Source organism: Cicer arietinum, chromosome 7 (assembly GCF_000331145.2).
Source record: "Cicer arietinum cultivar CDC Frontier isolate Library 1 chromosome 7, Cicar.CDCFrontier_v2.0, whole genome shotgun sequence".
NCBI lineage: Eukaryota > Viridiplantae > Streptophyta > Magnoliopsida > Fabales > Fabaceae > Cicer > Cicer arietinum.
Genome location: NC_021166.2, coordinates 56,999,762 through 57,024,437, shown reverse-complemented (window position 1 = coordinate 57,024,437; position 24,676 = coordinate 56,999,762). Strand labels below are relative to the sequence as shown.

General features: G+C 28.0%; 1 protein-coding gene across 1 annotated transcript; it reads right to left on the bottom strand.

Moving 5' to 3' along the window:
- Window positions 1-15,127: 15,127 nt before the first annotated feature.
- LOC101512038 (linoleate 13S-lipoxygenase 3-1, chloroplastic) lies at window positions 15,128-24,055 on the bottom strand. Its single transcript, XM_073363332.1, has 9 exons — window positions 23,656-24,055; window positions 23,304-23,496; window positions 22,567-22,847; window positions 20,472-20,712; window positions 20,054-20,386; window positions 19,139-19,332; window positions 17,932-18,233; window positions 16,282-16,548; window positions 15,128-16,077 (listed from the first exon to the last, which is right to left on the bottom strand). The coding sequence occupies exons 1-9, from the start codon at window positions 23,881-23,883 to the stop codon at window positions 15,321-15,323; spliced, it is 2,796 nt and encodes a 931-aa protein (XP_073219433.1). The 5' UTR covers window positions 23,884-24,055; the 3' UTR covers window positions 15,128-15,320.
- Between the last annotated feature and the right edge of the window lie 621 nt (window positions 24,056-24,676).

Here is a 24,676-nt window from a genome sequence, read left to right as displayed (position 1 = left end):
AAAAATCAATTTGTTCTCTCATCTTTAATTTTGTCTTCGTGAACATACCACAACAGAGCTTGTAGGAAAATATTACAGTTAGAGAATATAGATAAGATTTGTTATCGTTTTATGTATATTTTTCTTTTTCTTTTTCTTTTCTTTTCCTTTGTATAAGAGCTTAACCCTCTTCTTCATGTTATAATTTATTTTTTTTTGTTAACAATTTAAAATTTGTTATTCTCAAAATAAAATATTTGTTTTTTTATTTCTTACCAAATACCCTTAATTACCACAATTATATATTATAATCCTAATTTTAATTTAACCATGTTTAGTTAAAGTACTCCAATCACTTGAAAATAATTTTGTCAGTTTGCAAGCAGGTTCTTGGAAAATCGACAAAAAAAGTACATTTGTCAGATAAAAAAAAGTGAGTGGAAGACCATTTTTTTGATTCGTCTATTTTCCCTTTTAAAAAAGACTTAGACTTGTGTCAAGAATGGCTCACTACCTTTAAATCTTGGGTAGTTGCCATTGCGATTTCATGGAAATTTCAATATTGATTGAAATTAATCAACTTAATAATATTTATAAAATGGTTTGTTACATTGACTTGAGTCATTCAAAAAAATAAATAGTGACCTGACCTGGCCATCTTGGGTCCATATACTGACCGAGTGTGAAGGTGGTATCATTATATGCAGTACATAATATATAAAAAAGTTTAATTGTGAAGAAGATATATATTGTGAAACATTTCTCAATTATTTATGTATATGATTTTAAAAATAATTATGATAAAAAATTAAATAATTTTAATAATTTAGCAATTAAAATTAATTAATAATATAAAGTATTTCTGTATTATCATAATATATAAATTAAATCTATATATCAATATTAAATAGTTCAAAATTTTAGTAATCATACAATTTTTAGGATCTATTTAACAATTTTTTATTATAACTTATTAGGATATTCTTTCTAAAAAAGTAGTAGATATATTATAAGCAATAATATATGTAAGAGTTGTTAGTGTATGCGCACTTTTTTTTAGAATAATTATTTAGTAACATACATCTTTGAGTATATCCGATCTTTGTTTAGTTATAACTTGCTGATGTATTTTTTATAAAAGAATATGTTGGTGCGCGTCGGCATACCAATATTAAATTATGTTATTCAAAAATATAGTTTATTATAAAATATGAAGAAAAAGAAAGTGATTTCATATAAATCGTAGAAGTAAGTTTCAAAGTCAACTAATTAAGTAATGAAAAAAGGAATAATTCAAAGGTTAGAAAATCGAGTTGATTAAATAACTCATATCAAAATATCACTATAAATTAAAGTAATAAATTTTTGGATCAATAATATTGTGATAAACTAAATATTTTCAAAAATTGTTCGAATATTTTTTAAAGTATAAAAAATAAAAATAAAGGAATAACTATTCTATCAAGCAATAATTGTTATGCACTAAATTTTGCTGGCTCATATATGGCAATCACTATCATTTTGCTGGCTCAAATTTCAAACAAAAAATTTCTATTTTTATTCATAAGTAAAAAATATTTGTCGTGGATAAAATTAATTTGTATAATAAATTTTAAATAATATATTATAACTTTCTTTACATTTATTCAAAAGACACGTCAAATTTCAAATATACATTTATCTTATAACTAATTATTTTCTAAAATTCATCTTCTCTTAAATGAACTCTTAACTGAAGTAGTAATATACGTCATAAAAAAGAAGATTTTGAATTGTAATTCTTTTTAAAAAATATTAATTCATGTTTTTAATTTAAACTAATTCAAGATCAACCTTGATTACTTATAAAAATTCAAGAACGTTATTGGTTAATAAAAAATAAATGAAACAAATTATTTATATGTGATTAGTGATACTGAGTGAGAAATAATACAAGATATGGACAAGAGAATCACAAAATGACGTATAATGATTCATCCAAGATGGACTATGTTCAATCCTCACTAATGTGTTTCACACAAGAACGTTCTTGCTTTCACACAATTTTTCTTTGATCACTCTTGATCAATTACCTCATTCACCTTTCAACTTTGAAAGAATTTTTACATAAACCTTTCAGTCCATAAAAGATTTTTACACGATATCTTTTAATCACAAAAATGAATTTTACAAAACACTCAAACTATCTTTAAGAAATAGTTAAATGGATCCTAAAATCTACTTAACGCTTGTTTGAAATTGATTATCAACAAATAATTCGGTAAAAAGATAATTGATTCAAGTGTAAGAGACTGAAGTGATTGCACTGAAAACTCTAGTTGTTGTCTTCACCTTGAAGTTCTTTTTAGAGACGTGACGAAGGTTGAAGACAAATCATATAGTCGTTATTGATCAAAATGTGCATAGTGATAGTTTAATAAACATGTGTGTCCTTTGTAATCATAATGTTCTTCGTTTGTGTTTGAATGAATATTGTGACTGAGATCTTTAACAACTGTTTGATGTCAGTTTTTCTGCTTCACACGCAAGCTAGATTTTCTGCAAAAGGTGCAGCAGCAGTGTCCTTTTCATTCTTGATGTCCTAGTTGTATTTGTTCATAGACCATCAATCTGGAGATTGATCTGGTTATTGTTCTTGTTGTTGTTTTGCTTCTTTTAATCTTTTGGGCTTGATCATTGTTCTGAGTTACCTTGATATTTCTTTTACTTAAGATCTGAATTTAGGAAAATAATTTATTTCATTTTTATCTTTAAAACGAATTATCCTTAATGATCTTGATTGATTTGAATGATACAGTCAAAAACTAGAATGATATTGGTTTTCCCGGACTATTGCTCTTATGAGCCTTTTTCATTTTCAACTTTTTTACTAAAGGTTTGAAAGACATTAAAAGAATCATCTTTTTGTTTTAAGAATAGTAGCCATATCTCATTCCTCATAAGCTTGTAGTTTTGATAGGACCAAAAAGATCAATGTGAAGCAATTCAAGAGGTTTTTTAGTTGAAATAAAATCTTTTGAATGAAAAATAATTTTGACTTGTTTTCCTTTAGCACAAGTTTCACATACTTTATCTTTATCAAAACTTATTTTTGGCAGACCTATAACAAGATCAAGTTTGGCTGATTTTCAAATTGTTTTCATGCTAACATGCCCAGTTCATTTGTCTCATACCCACTTATCTTTGTTTATGGACATAAAGCATGATTCAGTAGGTGATTCTTCAAGATATAAAATATATAGTTTTTTCTTTCTTGATCCAGAGAAAATGACTTTTTCAAAAGTTACACGCTTGACTTCACATATTTTTGGTTTAAAGATAACCTCAAAACCATTGTCACAAAATTGACTAATGCTTAGAAGATTATGTTTCAAATATTCAACGTATTGAACATCAACAATTTTTGCAAAGTTTTCTTTACATGTAATACTTTTACCTTTGATTAGTGTCTGCTCATTATTTCCAAAGGTCAGAGATCCTCCACCATTCTTAACAAAGGAAAGAAAATATTATTTATCTCCTGTCATATGTCTCGAACAATCATTGTCCTGATACCAGAACGTTGAGAGGTTGTCTTGATTTGTATTTTTCATCCGTTATTTTGAAAAAACATGCACAATCAAGATATCCATTTTATTACAATAAGAACATTTTGTTTTGCATTTATCAAATTTTCATTCCGGTTCAAAAAAAAAATTCAGAGTTTTTGCTTTTCAGTTTTGTCAAAACTGAGTCCAACTTTATCAAATATTCATATGTGAGATACCATAATTCTTTGGAATATTTCAGTGGATTTAATAAAATTTGATAAATTATTTTTAAGATAATCAAGTTTTGTTTTGAGCAGAACAATCTCCTTTTGAATTGTAGAACGTTCTTGACATTCAGATTCTTTAGATGTTTTAAAATGAGACTCCTCTAAACTTTGAATGATTTATTTAGTTCATCATTCATAGCACTGAATTTCTCTTTTTCTTTGCAAATATGTTCTTTTAAAAAGCCACATTTTTTAGCAAGAAAGTTTGGGTCGTTTAACAAATTATCTAATTTCTTTTTCCATTTGTTCACATAAAGGACACTGTTCATAAATGATTACCTCGTCGTTTTCTAAGTTTTCCATTAAACACATGATGGCTTCTTCGTATTTAGTGTCTACTTTTCCATAATCATTACAGATGCCTATCATGGATATTTTCTTGAATGGAAATCTCTTCGGTGCCTTTTTATTTAAAGGACATTCAGTTTTGTAGTGACCTAGTTTGTTGCACTCATAACATGTAATTTGACTCTTATCTATTTTTGTCTTAGAGTTTTCCCTTTTGTCTGGAGAATTTATTTTGATATGATCTTTTTTCTTCATTAATCTTTGAATTGTCCTTGTAAGAAGAACTATTTCTTCATCAACTTCTTCTTGATCAATTTCTTATGAGTCTTATCTCTCATCTTTTTATGAAGATGTGCTTTCTTTGAAGATTTTGAGAGGGTTTTAAGGTTATTATTTTTCCTTTCTTTGCTGGTTAATCCTTTTCCAATTCAAGTATCTCAAAATTATTGGCTTGACTTATGGATGTGACCATTAGTATCCATATGATTGGGAGACATCTCAAATTTTTTCTTACTTTATCTGGGACTGAGTATTACTTACCTAGATAGCGCATTTCATTCACTATGGTTGTAAAACTTGAATACATTTCATCAATAATTTCTCCTTCATTCATCCCAAATAGTTCAAACTTTCGTACAACTATATCAATTCTTGGATTGAGTATGCCTTATCAAGATACCGCATTTCATTCATTATGGTTGTAAATATTGAAAACATTTTATCAATGGTTTCTCCTTCATTCATCTCAAATAGTTCAAATTTTCGTACAACTCTATCAATTCTTGTTTCTTTGACATGACTTGTTCCTTCATGATGACTTTGTAATGTATCCCATACTTTTTTAGCCGTATCACATTCATCAACTCTTTCACTTTCTTCTCTGCTCAAAGGACATGACAAAAATAATTGAGCTTTAGAGTTTAGAAGTACCTTAACTTTGTCTTCTGTTGTCCAATTTGCTTATTTCTTTTCAACAGATGTTGAATCACTTTGATCCAACTCTTAGTACAAAGTTTCCATATGTTATGATGCGCCACATTCATGTATCTTGTCGCTTGAAGAATAGTTTCATCTTACTTTTTCAAAAGTAGTAGCTTGTACCCTCAAAGTAAGATGATCAATTTGATGATCCTCCTTCAACGATTTACTTGGTTTTTGACATTGTTTCTTGAATCTTTTTCTCTAACACTTGTTAAGTATTTATCCTTAGAGGTAGGCTCTGATGCCAATTGAAGTAACAATATTAATCACAAGGAAGGGGGTTTGAATTGTGATTCCCTTTATAAAATATGAATTCTTATTTTTAATTTAAACTAACTCAAGATCAATCTTGGTTACATATAAAAATAAAAATAAATGAAACAAATTTTTTCTACGTGATTAGTGATAGTGAGTGAGAAATAATATAGGATATGGATAAGAGAATCACACAATAATGTATCTTGGTTCATCCAATGTGGGCTATGTCCAATACTCACAATTTATTAGTTTTTCCACTCATATGCTTCACACAAGAATGTTCTTGCTTTTAGACAATTTTTCTTTGATCATTCTTGATTAGTTACAACATTCATCTTTCAATCATAAAAGGATTTTTAGATATACTTTTCATTCCTTTTACACGATACCTTTTAATCACAAAAATAATTTTTACAAAATACTCAAACAATCTTTAAGAGATAGTTTTTAGCTTCAAATGAAATTATGAAAGAAGATTGTAAGATCATGATCTACTCTACACTTGTTTGAGATTGATTATCATCAAATAACTAAGTAAAAAATATCTTTGAATATAGTATAAGAGAACTGAATCTTTTGCTTGATTGAAGAGTTTTTTATTTCTCAAGTATGATTGTTTAAGTGATAAATTAATTGCACTGAAAACTCTTGTTGCTTTCTTCACCTTGAGGTTCTTTTTATAGATGTGATGAAGGTGGAAGACAACTCATATAGTTGTTACTGATTTATCTATTTAGAGTGATAATTTAATATACATGTGTTATATTTTATCCAGAACGTTATTCCTTTATAACCACGATGTTCTTCGTTTGTGCTTGAATGAATATTGTGACTGAGATCTTTAGCATTTGTCTGGTGTCAGTTTTTCTAATTTACACGTAAGTTTGACTTTCTGCAATAGATGCAGCAGTAGTGTCCTTGTCATCCTTGATGTCCTAGTTGTATTTGTTCATAGGACCTTAATCTGGACATTGATCTGGTTATTGTTCTTGATGTTGTTTTGCTTCTTTTAATCTTTTGGGCTTGATCATTGTTCTGAGTTTCCTTGAAATTCGTTTTACTTCAAATCTGAATTTTGGGAAATGACTCATTTTATTTTTATCTTTAAAACATATCATCTTGAATGATCTTGATTGATTAGAATGATATTATTCAAAAGACACACCAAAATTCAAATATACATTTATCTTATAACTAATTATTTAGTAAAATTCTTCCTCCCCTAAATGAACTTCTAACTGAAGTAGCAATATATGTCATAAGCTTGTAGTTTTGATAGGACCAAAAAGATCAATGTGAAGCAATTCAAGAGGTTTTTTAGTTGAAACAAAATCTTTTGAATAAAAATTAATCTTGACTTGTTTTCCTATAGCACGAGTTTCACATACTTTATCTTTATAAAAAATTCCTATAACAAGATCAAGTTTGGCTGATTTTCAAATTGTTTTCATGCTAACATGCCCAGTTCTTTTGTGCCATATCCACTTATCTTTGTTTATGGACATAAATCATGATTCAAGAGGTGATTCTTCAAGATATAAAATATATATATTTTTATTTCTTTATCCAGTCAAAATGATATTTTCAGAAGTTGCACGCTTGACTTCACATATTTCTGGTTTAAAGATAACCTCAAAACCATTGTCACACAATTGACTAATGCTTAGAAGATTATGTTTCAAATCTTCAACGTATTGAACATCCACAATTTTTGCAAAGTTTTCTTTACTTGTAATACTTTTACCTTTGATTTGTGTCTGATCATTATTTCTAAAGGTTACAAATCCTCCATCATTCTTGACAAAGGAAAGAAATCATTATTTATCTCTTGTCATATGTATCGAAAAACCATTGTCCTGATACCAGAATGTTGAGAGGTTGTCTTGATTTGTTATTTTCATCGGTTATTTTGAAATAACATGCACAATCAAGATATCCCATTTTATTACAATAAAAACATTTTGTTTTGCACTTATCATCTTTTCTTTCTAGTACAAAAAAAATTCACATAGTTTTTGCTTTTCAGTTTTGTCAAAATTCAGTCCAACTTTATCAAATATTCCTACCCGAGATTCCATAATTCTTTGGAAAGTTTTAGTGGATTTAATTAAATTTGATAAATCATTTTTAAGATAATCAAGTTTTGTTTTGAGCAGAACGTTCTCCTTTTGAGTTGTAGAACGTTCTTGACATTCAGATTCTTTAGATGTTTTAAAATAAGACTCCTCTAAACTTTGAATGATTTATTTAGTTCATCATTCATAGCACTCACTGAAGTAACAATGTTGATTTACAAGGAAGGGGGATTTGAATTGTAAAGGCACCTTTTAAAAATTCTTGTTAAAAACTTAAGAAAATAACTCAAGATTGATCTTGGTTGTGAAAACAGAAAACGGAGAACGTTCTTGGTTTCTTTGTTCTTGATCAAATTTATCTTGTGTTTAATGATCCTTGAAGCTTCATATGTATTTATTGATGTTACAGCTTCTATCTGGAGCCTTGATTCTGTCCAAAACAGTTTGGTGAATGATAAGTAAGGATATCAATGCTGAAATTCTGCAGAAACGGAGATTGATAATCAATCTGGAGACTGGTCTGGTCATTCTAGATAAAGATGTTTGCTATTGAAGATCAAGTGTAACAAGCTGAAGAGTATTTATCAATCTGGAGACTGCTATTAGACTGCTGTTCAGATTGATCAGAATACTATCAAGAATGTTCAGATATGTCTGGTCTTGCTAATTCTTGATCTTTTCTCTTTCTGATTCGGGTAGTTTCTTTGAATCTAATCATCTCAGTTTGTTCCTTGCCAAGTGCTGATGATATAGATGTAAAATCCAGAGGCCAAAACTTCTTTTAACTAGTGGAGATTGATTGGTTTTGGAGCTGTGATGATCATTCTGAAACTGAAGAACATTCTCCGTTTTTCAGATTTTGTCAAGAATTTTCTCCTTTCTTGTTTGTTCAGATTTTGCTTTTCATGCTGATTTATTATTGTTTTACTTGGATCCTATCTTTGATTAATACACTCAAACACGCATGTTAAATACCAAAACACTTAGAATCATAATTAACATTCTTAATTAACTTTTTGTTTGTTTTCATCAAAACATTAACTTGAGATTTTGTCTCAACACTCACTTTCTCTTTTTCTTTGCAAACATGTTCTTTTAAAAAGCCACATTTTTTAGCAAGAAAGTTTGAGTCGTTTAACAAATTATCTAATTTCTTTCTATTTGTTCACATAAAGGACATTGTTCATAAATGATTACCTCATTGTTTTCTAAGTTTTCCATTAGACACATGATGGCTTCTTCATTTTCTTTAGTGTCTACTTTTTCATAATCATCATAGATGACCATCATGGATATTTTCTTAAATGGAAATCTCTTTGGTGCCTTTTTATTTAAAGGACATTCAGTTTTGTAGTGACCTAGTTTGTTGCACTCATAACATGTAATTTGACTCTTATCTATTTTTGTCTTAGAGATTTCTCTTTTGTTTGGAGAATTATTTTTAATCTGATCTCTTTTCTTCATTAATCTTTGAATTGTCCTTGTAAGAAGAACTATTTCTTCATCAGCTTCTTCTTGATCAATTTCTTATGAGTCTTCTCTCTCATCTTGTTGTGAAGATGTGCTTTCTTTGAAGATTGTGAGAGGCTTTTAAGGTTATTATTTTTCCTCTCTTTGTTGGTTAATCCTCTTCCAATTCAAGTATCTCAAAATTTTTGGCTTGACTTATGGATGTGACGATTAGTATCCATATGATTGAGAGACATCTCAGATTTTTTTTCTTACTTTATCTTGGACTGAGTATTACTTACCAAGATAGCGCATTTCATTCACTATGGTTGTAATTCTTGAATACATTTCATCAATGGTTTCTCCTTCATTCATCCCAAATAGTTCAAACTTTCGTACAACTATATCAATTATTGTTTCTTTTACATGACTTGTTCCTTCATGATGACTTTGTAATGTATCCCATACTTTTTTTAGCCGTATCACATTCATCAACTCTTCCGCTTTCTTCCCTGCTCAAAGCACAAGACAAAAATAATTGAGCTTTAGAGTTTAGAAGTACCTTAACTTTGACTTTTGTTGTCCAATCTGTTTTTTTCTTTTCAACAGATGTTGAATAGCTTTGATTTAACTCTTAGTACAAAGTTTCCATCTGTTCTGATGCACCACATTCCTATATCTTGTAACTTGAAGAATATTTGCATCTTATTTTTTCAAAAGTAGTAGCTTGTACCCTCAAAGTAAGATGGTCAAATTGATGATCCTCATTAAACGATATACTTGGTTTTAGACATTGATTCCTAAATCTTTTTCTCTAACACTTGTTAAGTATTTATCCTTAGAGGTAGGCTCTGATGCGAATTGAAGTAACGATATCAATCACAAGGAAGAGTTGTTTGAATATTGATTCCCTTTATAAAATATGAATTTCTATTTTTAATTTAGACTAACTCAAGATCAATTTTGGTTACTTATAAAAATAAAAATAAATGAAACAAAATTTTACTACGTGATTAGTGATAGTAAGTGAGAAATAATAATAGATAAGGATAAGAGAATCACACAATAATGTATACTGGTTTATCCAAGGTGAGCTATGTCGAGTCATACAATTTGTTAGTTTTTCCACTAATGTGTTTCACACAAGAATGTTCTTGCTTTCTCACAATTTTTCTTTGATCATTCTTGATTAGTTACAACATTCATCTTTCAATCTTAAAAGGATTTTTAGATATACCTTTCATTCCTTTTACACGATATCTTTTAATCACAAAAATAATTTTTTAAAAACACTCAAACTATCTTCAAGAAATAGTCTTTAGTTTCAAATGAAATTATGAAAGAAGATCGTAAGATCATGATCTACTCAACACTTGTTTGAGATTGATTATCAGGAAATAACTAAGTAAAAAAGATCTGTGAATATAGTGTAAGAGAACTGAAGCTTTTGCTTGATTGAAGAGTTTTTAATTTCTCAAGTATGATTGTTTAAGGGATGAATTGATTGCACTGAAAACTCTTGTTGTTTTATTCACCTTGAGGTTCTTTTTATAGACGTGATGAAGGTGGAAGACAACTCATATAGTTGTTACTGATTCAGCTGTTCAAAGTGATAGTTTAATATACACGTGTTCTATTTTATCCATAATGTTATTCCTTTGTAACCATATTGTTCTTCATTTGTGCTTAAATGAATATTGTGACTGAGATCTTTAGCAGTTGTCTGGTGTCGGTTTTTCTACTTTACACGCAAGTTGGACTTTCTGCAATAGTGTCATTTTCATCCTTGATGTTTTAGTTGTATTTGTTCATAGGTCATTAATCTGGACATTGATATGGTTGTTGTTCTTGATGTTGTTTTGCTTCTTTTAATCTTTTGGGTTTGATCATTGTTCAAAGTTTCCTTGATATTCGTTTTACTTAAAATCTGAATTTTGAGAAATGATTCATTTCATTTTTATTTTTAAAACGAATTATCCTGAATGATCTTGATTGATTAGAATAATACTGTAAAAAATCATAATGATCTTAATTTTTCCAGACTATTGCTCTTATGAACCAGAATGATCTTGGTTTGCCCATATTAATATTTTTATGAACTAAAATGATTTTGATTATCTATCTTCGAATAATACACTAAGAAATACAAGTTAAATAGCAACACAATTAGAATCATTATTATAAATTAACTAACTTGTTTATTTATTTTTAAAATATTAATTTAGGATTTTACCTCAACACTAATGATGTCATAATTAAGCCCAACCCCTTACCTCCTCTCTCTCTAAGTACATTTGGATCAACCAATGGAAGTACCTATAACTTCCCCTATTAATAATTGGTGAATACTTCAGTTTACAAGGGCATTGTTGTGGAATTGTCATGTAATTTTTTAATATTTAATTTTGATATAATTTTATCTTCAAAGTGATGGTCCTAAAAAATTTACTTAATAATTTTGAGAGAAATGTACCATGCAACTCCCTCCATCCCAAACAAAAATACAATTTTGTCTCTTAAAAAAATTTAGGCTTAATTGCAGTTTTGGTCCCTCTATTTTAGCTGAATCGCGAAAGTAGTCCATTCATTTTGTTTCTCCCCAATTTTGGTTCCCCAAACAGATTTTTAGTCCAAAACTTGATGAAATTTCATTTTTTAAACATGTACTACACTATTGATGATCATATATTTCAGGTACAATTATTGTAAATGAGATCTTGATGCATGATGTGGCTTAAATAAATGAAAAAAAAATGAAATTTCATCAAGTTTTGGACCAAAATTCTATTTGCGGGACCAAAAGTGGGGAGAAACAAAATGGATGGACTACTTTCGTGATTCAACTAAAATTGAGGGACTAAAACTGCAATTAAGCAAAAAATTTACCACTCCATTGTTCACTCAATTTTTTGAAACTTACAAAATTATCATTATCATTCCAAACTTTTTCAAACTTTCGAAATATAAAATAGTGAGTTTCTTTTACATTTTCGAAATTTTTTATAAACACAAAAGTTTCGAAACATAATTTTCCAGTTTTTATAAAAACTTTCGAAACTTTTGAACAAATTGAAATCTTCGAAACATAATTTCTCAGATTTTTGAAGGTTTCCATCAATTCAAAATTTTCGAAGCATAAATTTCCAGAAAACATCAAAAATTTTGAAACTTCTAAAATAGAAAAGTCCAGAATTTTCGAAACTTTCAAAACAATTCAAATCTTTCGAAATAGAAAATTTTTGAAACTTTCCATATGTGGAAACTTTCGAAACTTTCCAAATTTTCAAAAATTTGAAACTTCCGAAAAGGTTCAAAAATTTTAAAATTTTCTATTTCGGAAGTTTTAAATAGTTCAAAAGTTACGAAAATCATGAAAATTGTCATTTTGAATTTTTCAAAACTTTCGAATATTTTAAAATTTTGTTAAGTTAAAAGAGTAAAATTATATTTTTATATAAATTGAAGATGACAGGTTTAAGTGGGGGTGCGTGGTAGAAAACTCTAATTTTGAATGAAAGAAAGATAACATTTTTCCTATTTATTGTTAAACCTCAACCAAATTGACCTCGGCCCATAACACACAACCACATCTCTCTAAAGAAAACTGGCTATTGTACCCCCCCATTTAAACCTATACCCCCCCAAATTGTTGAAAATCCAATTTTATCCTTAAAAAATTCATAAAATTCATTTACTCTCAGTTAAAAAAAATTACCCAGAAATCTGAAATTCCTGAAATTTCCGGTAAGTTGCATCGAAATTTCCGGTAGTTATAATTGTTACCGGAAATTTGAAAAATGAAATTTTCGGTAGTTTTAATTTGAATACCGGATTTTTGAAATTTCCGGAAGCTACCGGAAATTTCAAAAAATTTGAAATTTCCGGTAGTCATTTTTTGTTCACCGGAAAGTTGGTTTTTTGAAATTTCCGGTAGTTAACCCGGAAATTTCAAAAATCCGGTACTTAATTTTTTTTTTTTTTTTTTGAATATGCTTTTAATTTGTTTGTTATTTTTTTTGAATTGTTTTTTTGAACTAGGGATGGAAAACACACGACCAGTATTTATAGATTTAACTGAAGCATTTACAACTGATCAAATTTTTGAGTCACGAGAAGCTGTCATATCATGGGCAAGAGAGATAGGTCGACAAAATCGAGTAGCAGTTATCATTACTCGATCAGACGTAGAGACTGGAAAGAGAGGAAGAAAGACAAAAGTAATTCTTGGTTGTGATAGAGGTGGACAATATAAGTCAAATACAAATGACACAGGTACTTCAACTAAAAAGTGTGGATGTCCGTTTAAACTTAAAGCGAGACCACTGAAAAATGATGAAGGATGGATTATTAGTTTAATCTGTGGACTTCACAACCATGAGTTAGTAGCTACTTTTGAGAATAATGCATTTATGGGACGCTTAACAGAAGAAGATAAGAAACATGTTGACGAGTTGACAAAGTATCACGTTGCACCGAGACATATCTTGTCATCTTTGAGAGATCGAGATACGGAGAATGTGACTAGTATCTATCAAATTTACAAGCGACGAAGTACATACAGGAAGAATTTGATGGGACCTAGAACTGATATGCAACACTTGTTGAAGTTACTTGAAGCTGAGAAATATACTTGTTGGAGTAGGACTCATGAGGACTCCAACGTTGTGAGGGATATGTTTTGGACGCACACAGATTCCATAACTTTGCTTAACATGTTCCCTCTTGTATTGATCATGGATAGCACCTACAAAACCAACAAGTATAGGTTACCGTTGTTTGAAATTGTTGGTGTAACTTCAACTTGGTTGACATTTAATGTTGCATTTGCTTATATGGATTCTGAACGTCAAGACAACTTTTGGTGGGCATTGGAGAAGTTAAAAGAGTTGTTTTTTTCAAACACGCCATTTCCTCAGGTGATTGTGACTGACAGAGAACTGGCTTTAATGAATGCAATTAAAGTTGTATTTCCATCTTCAACAAATTTACTTTGTCAACTTCATATTAACAAAAATGTTGGAGCCAAATGCAAACAGTATATATTAAAGAAATAAAACAAAATCCACAAACCACCTACATATCTTAAATGTAGCATTGCAAACACATCCCCCAACTATTCCACACACACTCCTATTCTTTATCTTCAATTTTGATCACCCATAATTATGCATCAGCTATATCTTTGACTGTTGAGCCTAAAACATACAAACAAAAGTTTATGCTTCCTAATCCCTCACTTATATTCACTTTTAATATTAGATGTTTTGAGTCTACTACATAACATAAGCCAAAATTTTGAAAAAATAAAAGAAAATTATTTTGAAGCTCATTGGGTTATCAGATAGTTCATTAGTTTGCACATATGTCAATCTCACACTCATTGTGTTTAACCGCATCACTAAGGATGAGGTTATAAAGCTTCTGAAAAAAAAATGTTTTAAAACTTCTCAAATTTTAGTTCTTAATATTTGCAATAAATAACTGAAAAACAGTCCAAATCACATAATTGTGACATTTATTTTAGACTACATTGTACTTTCAGTTATTTAAATTTAGTTCAATTTTCACTTAAATTCTTTAAAAAAAATATATTTTTGATTTAGTCTTTAAATTAATTTATGTTTGCAATAATTTTATGTTCTAATTAGTTTGTTCAAGTATTCTTTTTGAGAGTTCCGTTAAAATAAAACGTTTGTGGCATTATGATACTGACTACATTGTCCAGTTCAGCTTCATCTTCTTCCTTCTCTCATCTTTCAAACTTAAAATCCAAAAAAATAAAAATAAAATTCAGAGGAAAAAAAAAACTTAAAAAAGAACAGAAAGGAACAAGCTTGAACATAAAACAAGAAATAAAAACATAAGATTTTAGGGTAGCTATTAACATAAAACAAAATAAAAACATTAAAATCACTAGCAACAATTCTTATTCATCTAATTTTATTCTTTCATCAATTAAACTAGTGGATTCAAATTTAAAGGCCCCAACGCATTCATTTTTTTCTAAAGTTTGTGTTATCAGAAATCTTAAGAAAATAGCGGTGAAGAAGAGAAGAGAAAAGAAGATGAACTCTAACAGTTTAATTTGATATTTTTATTTCTAATAAAAATTAATTATTATAAATTGATGCTTTGTATTTTCCAAACATAATGTAACCTAGACGGAAATTCGGTTAAATTTAAAAGACTAATAATGCAATTTAACCATTGTTTTATAAACAAATCAACACCCTCCTATACCTATGAAACTCTGACACTTGACATAAGACACGAATTAATATTGACGCATCTACTAGTAATAATATAATATTTATCAAATCTAGGTACAAAATGTGAGATTACCATGACTGAGTCACTGACCATACTAGTTAAGTTACTACTAGTAAATAACCCAACCAACAATAATGCTTATCAAAATGTGATATGTGATAAGTGACTCAATTTATTTACTTAAAAAGATTTGTATTTATTTATTATGTAGACACACTATTTGGAACCCCTCTGCATGTAACACCAGGTTCAGAACTAGGAGCAAGCAACTCATAAGGTAAAACACCAGCACCACAACGGTTCTTCAAATTCCTATCAGAGTTCCTACTATCAATAACCTTCTCAATCTTTCCAATTTCAGCAGAGAATTCATAAAACTTCTCAACAATCTCAGCATCACCTGACCAAATAGAAGGCTGTTGCCTCTCACCCAAATACTCTTCGTCGGGCGAATGAGTCGAAAGTGTATCGACAACAGCCATATATTTGGAAGCCTGCAACAAACTAGGCAATGCATTGAGGAAATACTTTTGTGGATCAGATAAAAAGCTTGTATATTCAGGGTCAGACTCTTCTGGTACCAATCTTCTCATCAACGGTGGACGATTCGGCACATAGCCGCCATAAGGGTATTGTCCAAAGTTAAGTGCAGCATGTTGTGCAGAAGAATTCCAAATTAAGATTGTTAAGACTGAGACAAGACTTTCAGTGTTGTCCAATTTGGGCCACCATGTTTCATTCTTTAAATCAGCATGGCCCACATTGATTGATTCAGAGTACCAAGCTTGTAACTCTCTATCATTGCATAATATAGTTGGGTTTGGATAGTAATAGTTGACATAGGTACGAACCCAATTTTCTATTGCAAACCAGATTAATAGACCATCTTCTGCATAAGGGTAATCTTTCATCACTAGCTTTAGACCATATGGTTGTGTTGGGTCAGGTACTGCCATTCCTCTGTAATTTCAAAAAGAGAAAATCTTTGTTAGATTTGCTTGCAATTTTCATACACTAAAGAGCATTCTAAGAGCATCTCCATCCAGTAGGCGGTCGAGACTCGTGGTTTTAAAGTCGTAGTTTAATTAGATACATCAATTTTTATTGATTTAATTTTATATTTAAAACTAGAGGTATATAGTAATATAAGGTATTTGTTTTTACCTGCGGATGAGATCTTCAGGGAGACTATCTTTGTCAATACGCCAAAAGCTTTTGTAAGCAGCAGAACTAATCTCCATGCCATATCGACCAGGAGTGAAACAAGACTCAATGACACCATCTGCATTGATCAAACTCTGGCGAGCTAAAGCATTGATCTCCAAAGTGTACCTCATGTGTGGATCCAATAATTTGAATATTGGATGCATTGCACTTAATTGCCTATGAGCAGATAATATAAATGGTTCCATGCAAGCATGTGTGCGTAACCTATATCACAATTCACCAAATTAAATAAGTTTAATCAAATTTTTTATAAAAAAAATCTTTCATCACATGATCACCGTTACCAAACAACTTTACTTTCGCGATGAGAGAAGAAAGAAAAATTGGTTCCAGAGGTGGATGGTTGTGCAGCAAAATTGTTCATACATGTTGTTCTAATCACTGAACTTTGATTTAATATATATTTTTATGGTAGTTTTGTATTCTCTTCGAATCACTTATTCGATTCAAAACAGAATACAAAATTACTAATAAAATATATCAATAAATCAAAGTCCGCGCGATAAGAACAGCATATTAAAATTAACAAGATTACTGACCAATCATCCACCGCCGGAACCCAATTTTCTTCTTCTAGGTTGCAATGATCTCTCTGCTTATGTTGCTGCTGCAGCAGTATCTGTTTATATATAGAGATTTAGGGATTAAATCCCTTCTTCCAACAACTCATGGGCCAAGCCCATGTAATTTACTTTTTATTTTATTTTACTTGGTGTGGGCCCAATTGGAAATATCCAGCCAACAAAAAATAATATGATCCATTTTTTAAAATTTATAGTTTATTTTGAAATTTCATTAATTTTATATTTCTTTTAAGCTTAATTGCAGTTTTGGTCCTCATATTTTAGCTAAATCGCGTAAGTAATCTCCCTATTTTGTTTCTCTCCAATTTTGATCCCCAAACAGAATTTTAGTCCAAAACTTTGTGAGAAAATGAAACTGAGTTCATGAGTTTTTTATCACTTCAACTCTCTCATTCCACTAAATCAATTTATGACTTCCATTAAATTCAGATATTAAACCTTTCTAAACTATAATTTCTAATCATCAATGTTCCCCTCTAAATGAATGTGTCTATCTATATAGTCTACGAAAATAATTAAATTCTTATGTCAAAAGATAAATAAATAATGAAAGTCTAAAATAATTTCAAAAACTAAAAATAATCAATCATACTAATTTAATCTACCAATTTGATCCATGAAACTAACAAATTTGCAAAATGATTTATAACCATAAAAAATACTCTCTCACATTAGTAGAATCCAACATAGATTAAATTAACTAATACAATCAAGATTTTTTTTCCAGATATAATTTTAAAATTTCATTAATTTTAAATATCAAATATAAATGGATTTAATTTATATATAATATTAATGGAAAAAAATTTACATTCAATCATAGCTGTTATTAATAGAAAATATATAACTTTTATAAAAAAATTATATTTAAAATCATCTCTATGAATAATTATGATATGTTAACTGTAAATGTAAAAAAAAAGAAATTATACTAATTATATCAATTAAATTCAATACAAATTAATAATTGACTAAGTAAAAGAAAATGTAGGTCGTAGCTTACCAATGGTTGACAAGTTGATGCACACCAGCATCATTGGAGCAAACATGGGCCTTAGCAAGCATCCACATCCAATTAGTAGTTGCATCTAAAGGAGGTGTAACTACACGTTTTGATGGTGTATTTGGTCCAGATGGTGGCAGGCTAAGTTCAATAGCAACAGGTTTTAGAGTCCCAAGGGGTGTCAGGTAGTATATGGTACGTGTGGCATATGATTTTCTACCATCCAATGCATTGATCCTTTCAAGAAATGGAAGATAGATATCATGATAATCTATTATAAACAGCTTATTCTCATCAAGTGCCTGCAAAATTCATAAATAAAATTGCAAGAGCTTAGTACAAGTAGGCATATTTTTATTTGAATTATTTATTTAAAAATATAAATAAGATCGTTGTAAATTTGATGTCATGTGAATAAATGAATGATTGAATCCATGTGAAATATTATATAATTGGTTAATCTGCATCAACAAATCTTATCTTCACACAGACACTTGATTACGAATTCAAATTCGCTGCCCCATTAATGTATTTGGTAAAAAAATACTTCTTCCATGTTATAATAAGTATCATGCAAAATTTCCAAACATATTAACAAATGTAATAATTAAAATAAAGAGATAATTAATTTTATTAAATTATTTATCTTAATTATTAATCAACTTTTTTTATTCTTATCGGTATATAGTATAATAATATTCTATAAATTATGCACATACTAATAATTAAAGGATAATATAAAAAGAATAATAATTAAAGTTATATTAAAAATTGAAAATAATATTTATTTTTGAAACAATTTTTAATAATTAAAATTAAATTAAAAATTGAAAATAATATTTATTTTTGAAACAATTTTTAATAATTAAAATTATATTAAAAATTGAAAATAATATTCATTTTCGAAATAATTGTCTTTAGATATTAGGATTATTTACTGTTATTGACCGCATGTATTCACGCAGTTAATGATTTTGTAACTGTGTGGTTAAAATCAAACGGTTCATATCTTTATTTTAATAATTTTTATTTTAAAAAAAATAAAAAATTATTTGAGACAGGAACCGTCTAATTAAAATCGGACGGTGAACCAAACACTAATATTACCAAATACAAATTCATGTATTTAGTTAGGAATTGAATTTCTCCAAAGCCCTCGTTAACATAATATGGTTAAGTAAGTTTATGAATTATTTGATGGGTATACCTGTTGGACAGTCATGCCATTAAGTTGGCTTAAAATGTGCTCTTCTTTAAGAGCAGATTCTTGTGGACCATAGATTTCAGGATCTAATTTACTAACAGGTGGGAAAACTTTAAGGCTCTGAATTGTAACAGGGTTAACTCCTGCTATTGCTTGACGGGCAAATTCGTCATCTCGCAACCAAGCAAATTTATCCTCTGCACACATTAGACACGTGATATCAATAATTTAACAACTTTTAAACCGATATGTGAAACATTTAAAATTAATTATTCAAAACAGCTTTGAAGACAGTTTTTTTTTTCTTCATTTGATAATAACAAGTTGTCACACTTGTAAATCATATACTAATAAAGAAAAGGAATAATATGAACATTAGATCTATCTTTGAACTGAAACACTCGTGTTTTTTATGGTGAAATTGAACTGACAAGAATAAAAAGCCAAAAAACATGTTGGAGTGGCTCTTTTTGTAGCACTATCTTTTTTATATGACATCCATGATAGAGTATATTAATGGCCAAAGACCCCACCACATTGGCCTTTGAATTGACTTGATATCTATTCAAAATACTACTAATGAAAAAAATCTTTATTTATAAAATATTTTTATAAAAAAAAAAAAAAAAAAGCAAAAACTAGAAGGACAAATTACAGGGGTTGTTCTTGACTAAAAAAATTAAAACGTGGAAATGAATAATTATGAGCTTTAGACAATAATGGATATTTAAAAATCTAAAGGCCTATTTAATTTATGAAATCATTTTTTTTTTTACTTTTTAAAAAATACATCATCCAAATCACTAAATTTTAGAGAGAAAGGAAATAAAAAAGATTTATATAAGAAATTAGTGGAAACCGAATTGTGTATCCAAAATAGTTAGCAAGAAATTGACAATAAAAAAACCATATACTCACTTGATATAATTTTGGGAGTGTCATACTTTAGAAGACCCTGGCTAGATTCTTGAATTTTGCTAAAAATTTTAGGTAATGGTAATTTCTTCAAAACATCATCTTGCAAACCCAACTTAATGAGTAACCCTACACTGTAAAGGCCATCAACATCTGAAAAGTCATTGAAATCTTGGTTGTGAGCAGAAAGACTTGATTTAAGGCCAGGAAGCAAGTTATGTAGCACTGCCTTTAGCCTCTTCACTGAAAATGTGTTCTGTTTTGATTCCTCAAACCGTTCATCTCTTGGTACGTACATAGGATGTGGCTTCTCTACACGACTCTCAGCGGTTATATCTGTAACAACCCCAATCCAATTTTGTTTTAAATAATATATCTCAAATATTAATTATTTAGTAATGTTTATTTAATTTATTATTACCTGTATCAGATGGTCCACGGCCAGTACGACACCGTCTTGGGTATGGATACATTTCAGATCCACCAAGTGTTGGTCTTGCAAATTCAATTCCTCTATCTGGATTTCCCAAATCATTGTATGTATCATAGTCATAAATTCTGTCAGATAATTTTCTAACTCCACTTCCATCACCTCTCAAATTTCTCAGCTCTTTCTCTCTCAAAGTTTTAATCCCAGCAGGTGTATCATCCGGTAAATAAGCCTGTTTTAATTAAATTACACAGTAAATAAACATAATTTACAAATTTATTGGTAAAAAAATAATGTGAAATCAACTTATTATTTATTAATTTCTTCTGTTCTAAAATAATGAATTCATTTTTTTTCAAAAATTATCTCAAAATTATTGATTATTTTAATTTTTAAGTCATTTATTTTCAATTATATTACTATTTAATTAATATTATTTGTATTATTTTTAATGCAATATATTTTATTATGTATTTATGATATTTATAATATATTAACATTTAATAAAAGTAATATTTTTTATTTCAGTTATATATTATTCTTATTAGGTGTGAAATAATCAATTAGATGAATTATTTTAGAAAAAAAATAAAGTAATATTTATAATTATAATTATTATTATTATAAACGAGAGAGTATTTAATATTGGACGGTGTCTTTTCCTGATTGCATAACGGAGTAGGTAGTTGATATAGGTCAATTCAATGCTGCTTGGTCCATGCATAAAATCTGACTATATGGTTTCCTAGCTTTTTAGTATCGAGGAAAATTAGTATTTTTTACAATAAATAAATAAAAAAAAAAATCAAGGACTGTTCTCTTCTGTATCCAAATTTTGAGTTTCCTTTTCTTTTTTTGAACGTGTGATAAATTTTTGGTTTAAAATTATTTTTATAAATCATTTTGATTTTTATCTATTAATAAAATAAGTAATTTATATTTTTTTTTAATTTCATCGTTTAAATACAAAGCTTTTTATTTTCTATCGTGGTGCGACATTGATTTGATTTAAATTAATAAATCAAATTCAATTTAGTGGAAACTCAGTCAATGATTTTGATGTCTTTAATGTTACATTTCTAAATATATAGGTATTTCAGATTTGTAATTGGTTTAACATTTATAAGATGTATCTTATTTATAGATATTTTCCTTTTCTATAATCTTAAAGTTATGAGTTTGTTTAAATATTTATCATTTTTTATTTTAGTTATTTTGAATTGTATAGTTGAAGATCAATATTTTTTTTTCAATTTGAATGAAGTAATACTATTTTTAATTCAAAAAAAAAATCAAAGACTATTAGACACTAAAATATAAATTATTAAATAAGTTTTATGTCCTTATAAATATATTATATTTCATTTTTAATTTATTTAAAAATTTAAACAATGATTTTTTGAATATTTTTCGTCAATAATTTGTGTCTTTACTTTTATATCAATTCATCTAAAATATTATAATTTTTTAATTATCTTTTATATCTATATTTAAAACATTATAAGAACATTTTCTACAAAACTTTAGAAGAATGAATCAAATATGACTTTTAACCTTTTACTACTTAAAAAATTATATTTAATTAAAGATAAATAAATTTTTGTAGAAGAGATTTGTTATAATGCTCTTCACATGCAAAAATAATTCAAAAATTTTAAAAATACACATGAATTGAATTAAAAACAAGAACCAAAATTTTTTTTAAATAATATTTTATTAACTATTATTTAAATAATTTTTTTAAAAAAATAAAAAATAATATATCTATAGGGACGAAAAATTATTTTAACTAAAAATAAACAAATAAAATATAATATATTTCCGATAAAAGGAAATTTTGGCTTCATTATCCTTTTCAAGATTCTTAAAAAGAAAAAATATTATTATTTATTTTAACTTTTAAGTTTCACCTCATTTCTCACGTTGAAAAAAGTAATTAAACAAAACACAAATATTGTTGCCATATTATATTACTAATGGTTGTACTTTCTATGTTTTCTTTCTGGACATGTTATCTTATTATGATAGGAAGAAATAAAAATTCAAACAAATAAAAAGAATTGAAGAAATAGTTAATTAAATATACCTTATTAGAAAAGAAAATCCTCTTTCCAGGAAGATCTTTTCTGGCTTGAACAAAAGAGTTGCAAGGGAAATGAACTGGTCCAGTTGCAAATCCTTCAAGGGTTATACTTTCCAAGTAAAATTCTTGTTGATGATTGTTTATAATAGTAATAGCTCCTGGCTCTCCAAAACTTGAATCCACTATGAATTCAGCTATGTAATTCACTCTCTCTGCCTTAATGTTTGTCTTCTTTGACCAATCCTTCAACACTGCTTCACTACTCTTCTTTGCAGCTTTTGTTTCTATAGATCACAATCAAATCCAAAAAATCATTCATTGATTCAGTTTTAAAATTCAAAGTTAATCCAAATTAAGATACTAAAAATTATTAATATAAGAATTATTTGAAGTGATTTAGGCAATTTTATTATATATTCTAATAAATAAAATAATTTAGATATTTAATAATTTTGAAATTACTAAAAACTATTGAATAGAGGTTTTTTAAAGAGTAGAAGTTTTTTTTTTTTGTAGTGAAATTTATAATAAAAAAAATTGTTAAAAAAAATAAATTTTCATCAAAAAGAAATGTAATAAATAGACCTTACTTAACAAAAACAAGGAACTAATTTTTGAAGGTAACACAAAAAGGATCATTTTTTAGGAAACTGGTGACATTTCTAGCACACCCTTGTAAAGAAAAATCATGGGGCTGCTTAAAATGACGAATTTAGAAAATAAATATTGAAAAGTCTTACTTGGATCCATCTCAGTGCTATAAAGTTCAAGAACAACATTTCTTCCAATCCTATCAGTTAAAGCATCAAGATGTTTAACAAAAGTCTCTTTGAAATCCTCTTTGATCTTGTTCCTTATTGTCACAACACCTCTAACTTTGAATTTCACTGGTTTCTCTTCAGGAACAGAAGAAGAAGAAGAAGAAGAAGAAGAAGAAGAAGAAGAAGAAGAAGAAGAAGAAGAAGAAGAAGAAGAAGAAGAAGAAGAAGAAGAAGAAGAAGAAGAAGAAGAAGAAGAAGAAGAAGAAGAAGAAGAAGAAGAAGAAGAAGAAGAAGAAGAAGAAGAAGAAGAAGAAGAAGAAGAAGAAGAAGATGATGACGATGACAAAGAAGAAGATGAACCCTTCACCAAATCCTCACTTATAGCTGCAACAGGAAACTTAGCAGATTTTCTCAATTTCAAAACTCTTCTGTTTCCTAAAGGAACCAAAACAGGGTTGATCAAGAAACTTCCACGTTTCTGTTGAAAACTTGGTGAAGACGAAGGAAACAAAGATCTTTCTACCAATGAAGAACCCATGATTTCATTTGTAAGTGCCATCAATCAAAGGTTCTTAATTTTTGAGTTTTTTATTACGAGGTTTTTGTTTTTTGTTTACTCTGTTTTGAGCAGTTGAAAAAATAAAATAGAACAGTGAGAAATTGTTATAATTGTGTCGGTTTAAATGAAAATAGCTGGCTTAGAATTCTTTTATATGTATATATGTTGAAGAGAAGGACATAGGAAAAGTTGATTAAATGTACTAAAAAGGTGGCAAAATATGAATCATGAATTTCTCTTCACCGTCCACACGTTTTTTTTTTCTCGCAAACTGTGATTGTGCTTATGATAATTTTTATAGTTGACTCTTCTTGTTTTTCGCGAAACTATTTTTATTAACAAAAATTAAATATATTTTTAGTATTTATAAAATTTAATATTTTAATTTTAATTGTTGTAGATAAAAATATATTTTTTTAGTTTATATAAAATTATCAAACAAGTAATTTTATTATCTATTAAAATAAAATAAATTTAATTGTTATTCAACTTTAAAAAAAATTAAATAATATTCTATTAATATGTTTCGAGAATAATTACACAAAATTTTATAATTTTTTAAATTAAGATAAATTAAATATAAATTTTTTAACTCAGAAAACGTAAAGATAAAAATAACAAAAACATAGACATAAAAATCAAATTTTTAATTATTTTTTTTGAAGAACTTTTTATAATTTTGTAAACATATCTAAAAAGTTTATTCAAAAATATTTATTAACTTAATAATAGGGGTTAAAAATACATGATAATTTTATACAAATTAAAATTTAATTTTTATTTTATAAAAATT

Coding starts and splice junctions, on each gene's coding strand:
- LOC101512038 (XM_073363332.1), bottom strand. CDS start 23,883: ATGGCACTTACAAATGAAATCATGGGTTCTTCATTGGTAGAAAGATCT. Junction 22,848..23,303: donor TAGCACTGAGATGGATCCAA/GTAAGACTTTTC, acceptor TGTGATCTATAG/AAACAAAAGCTGCAAAGAAG. Junction 16,549..17,931: donor CATCAACTTGTCAACCATTG/GTAAGCTACGAC, acceptor ATTGTGATATAG/GTTACGCACACATGCTTGCA.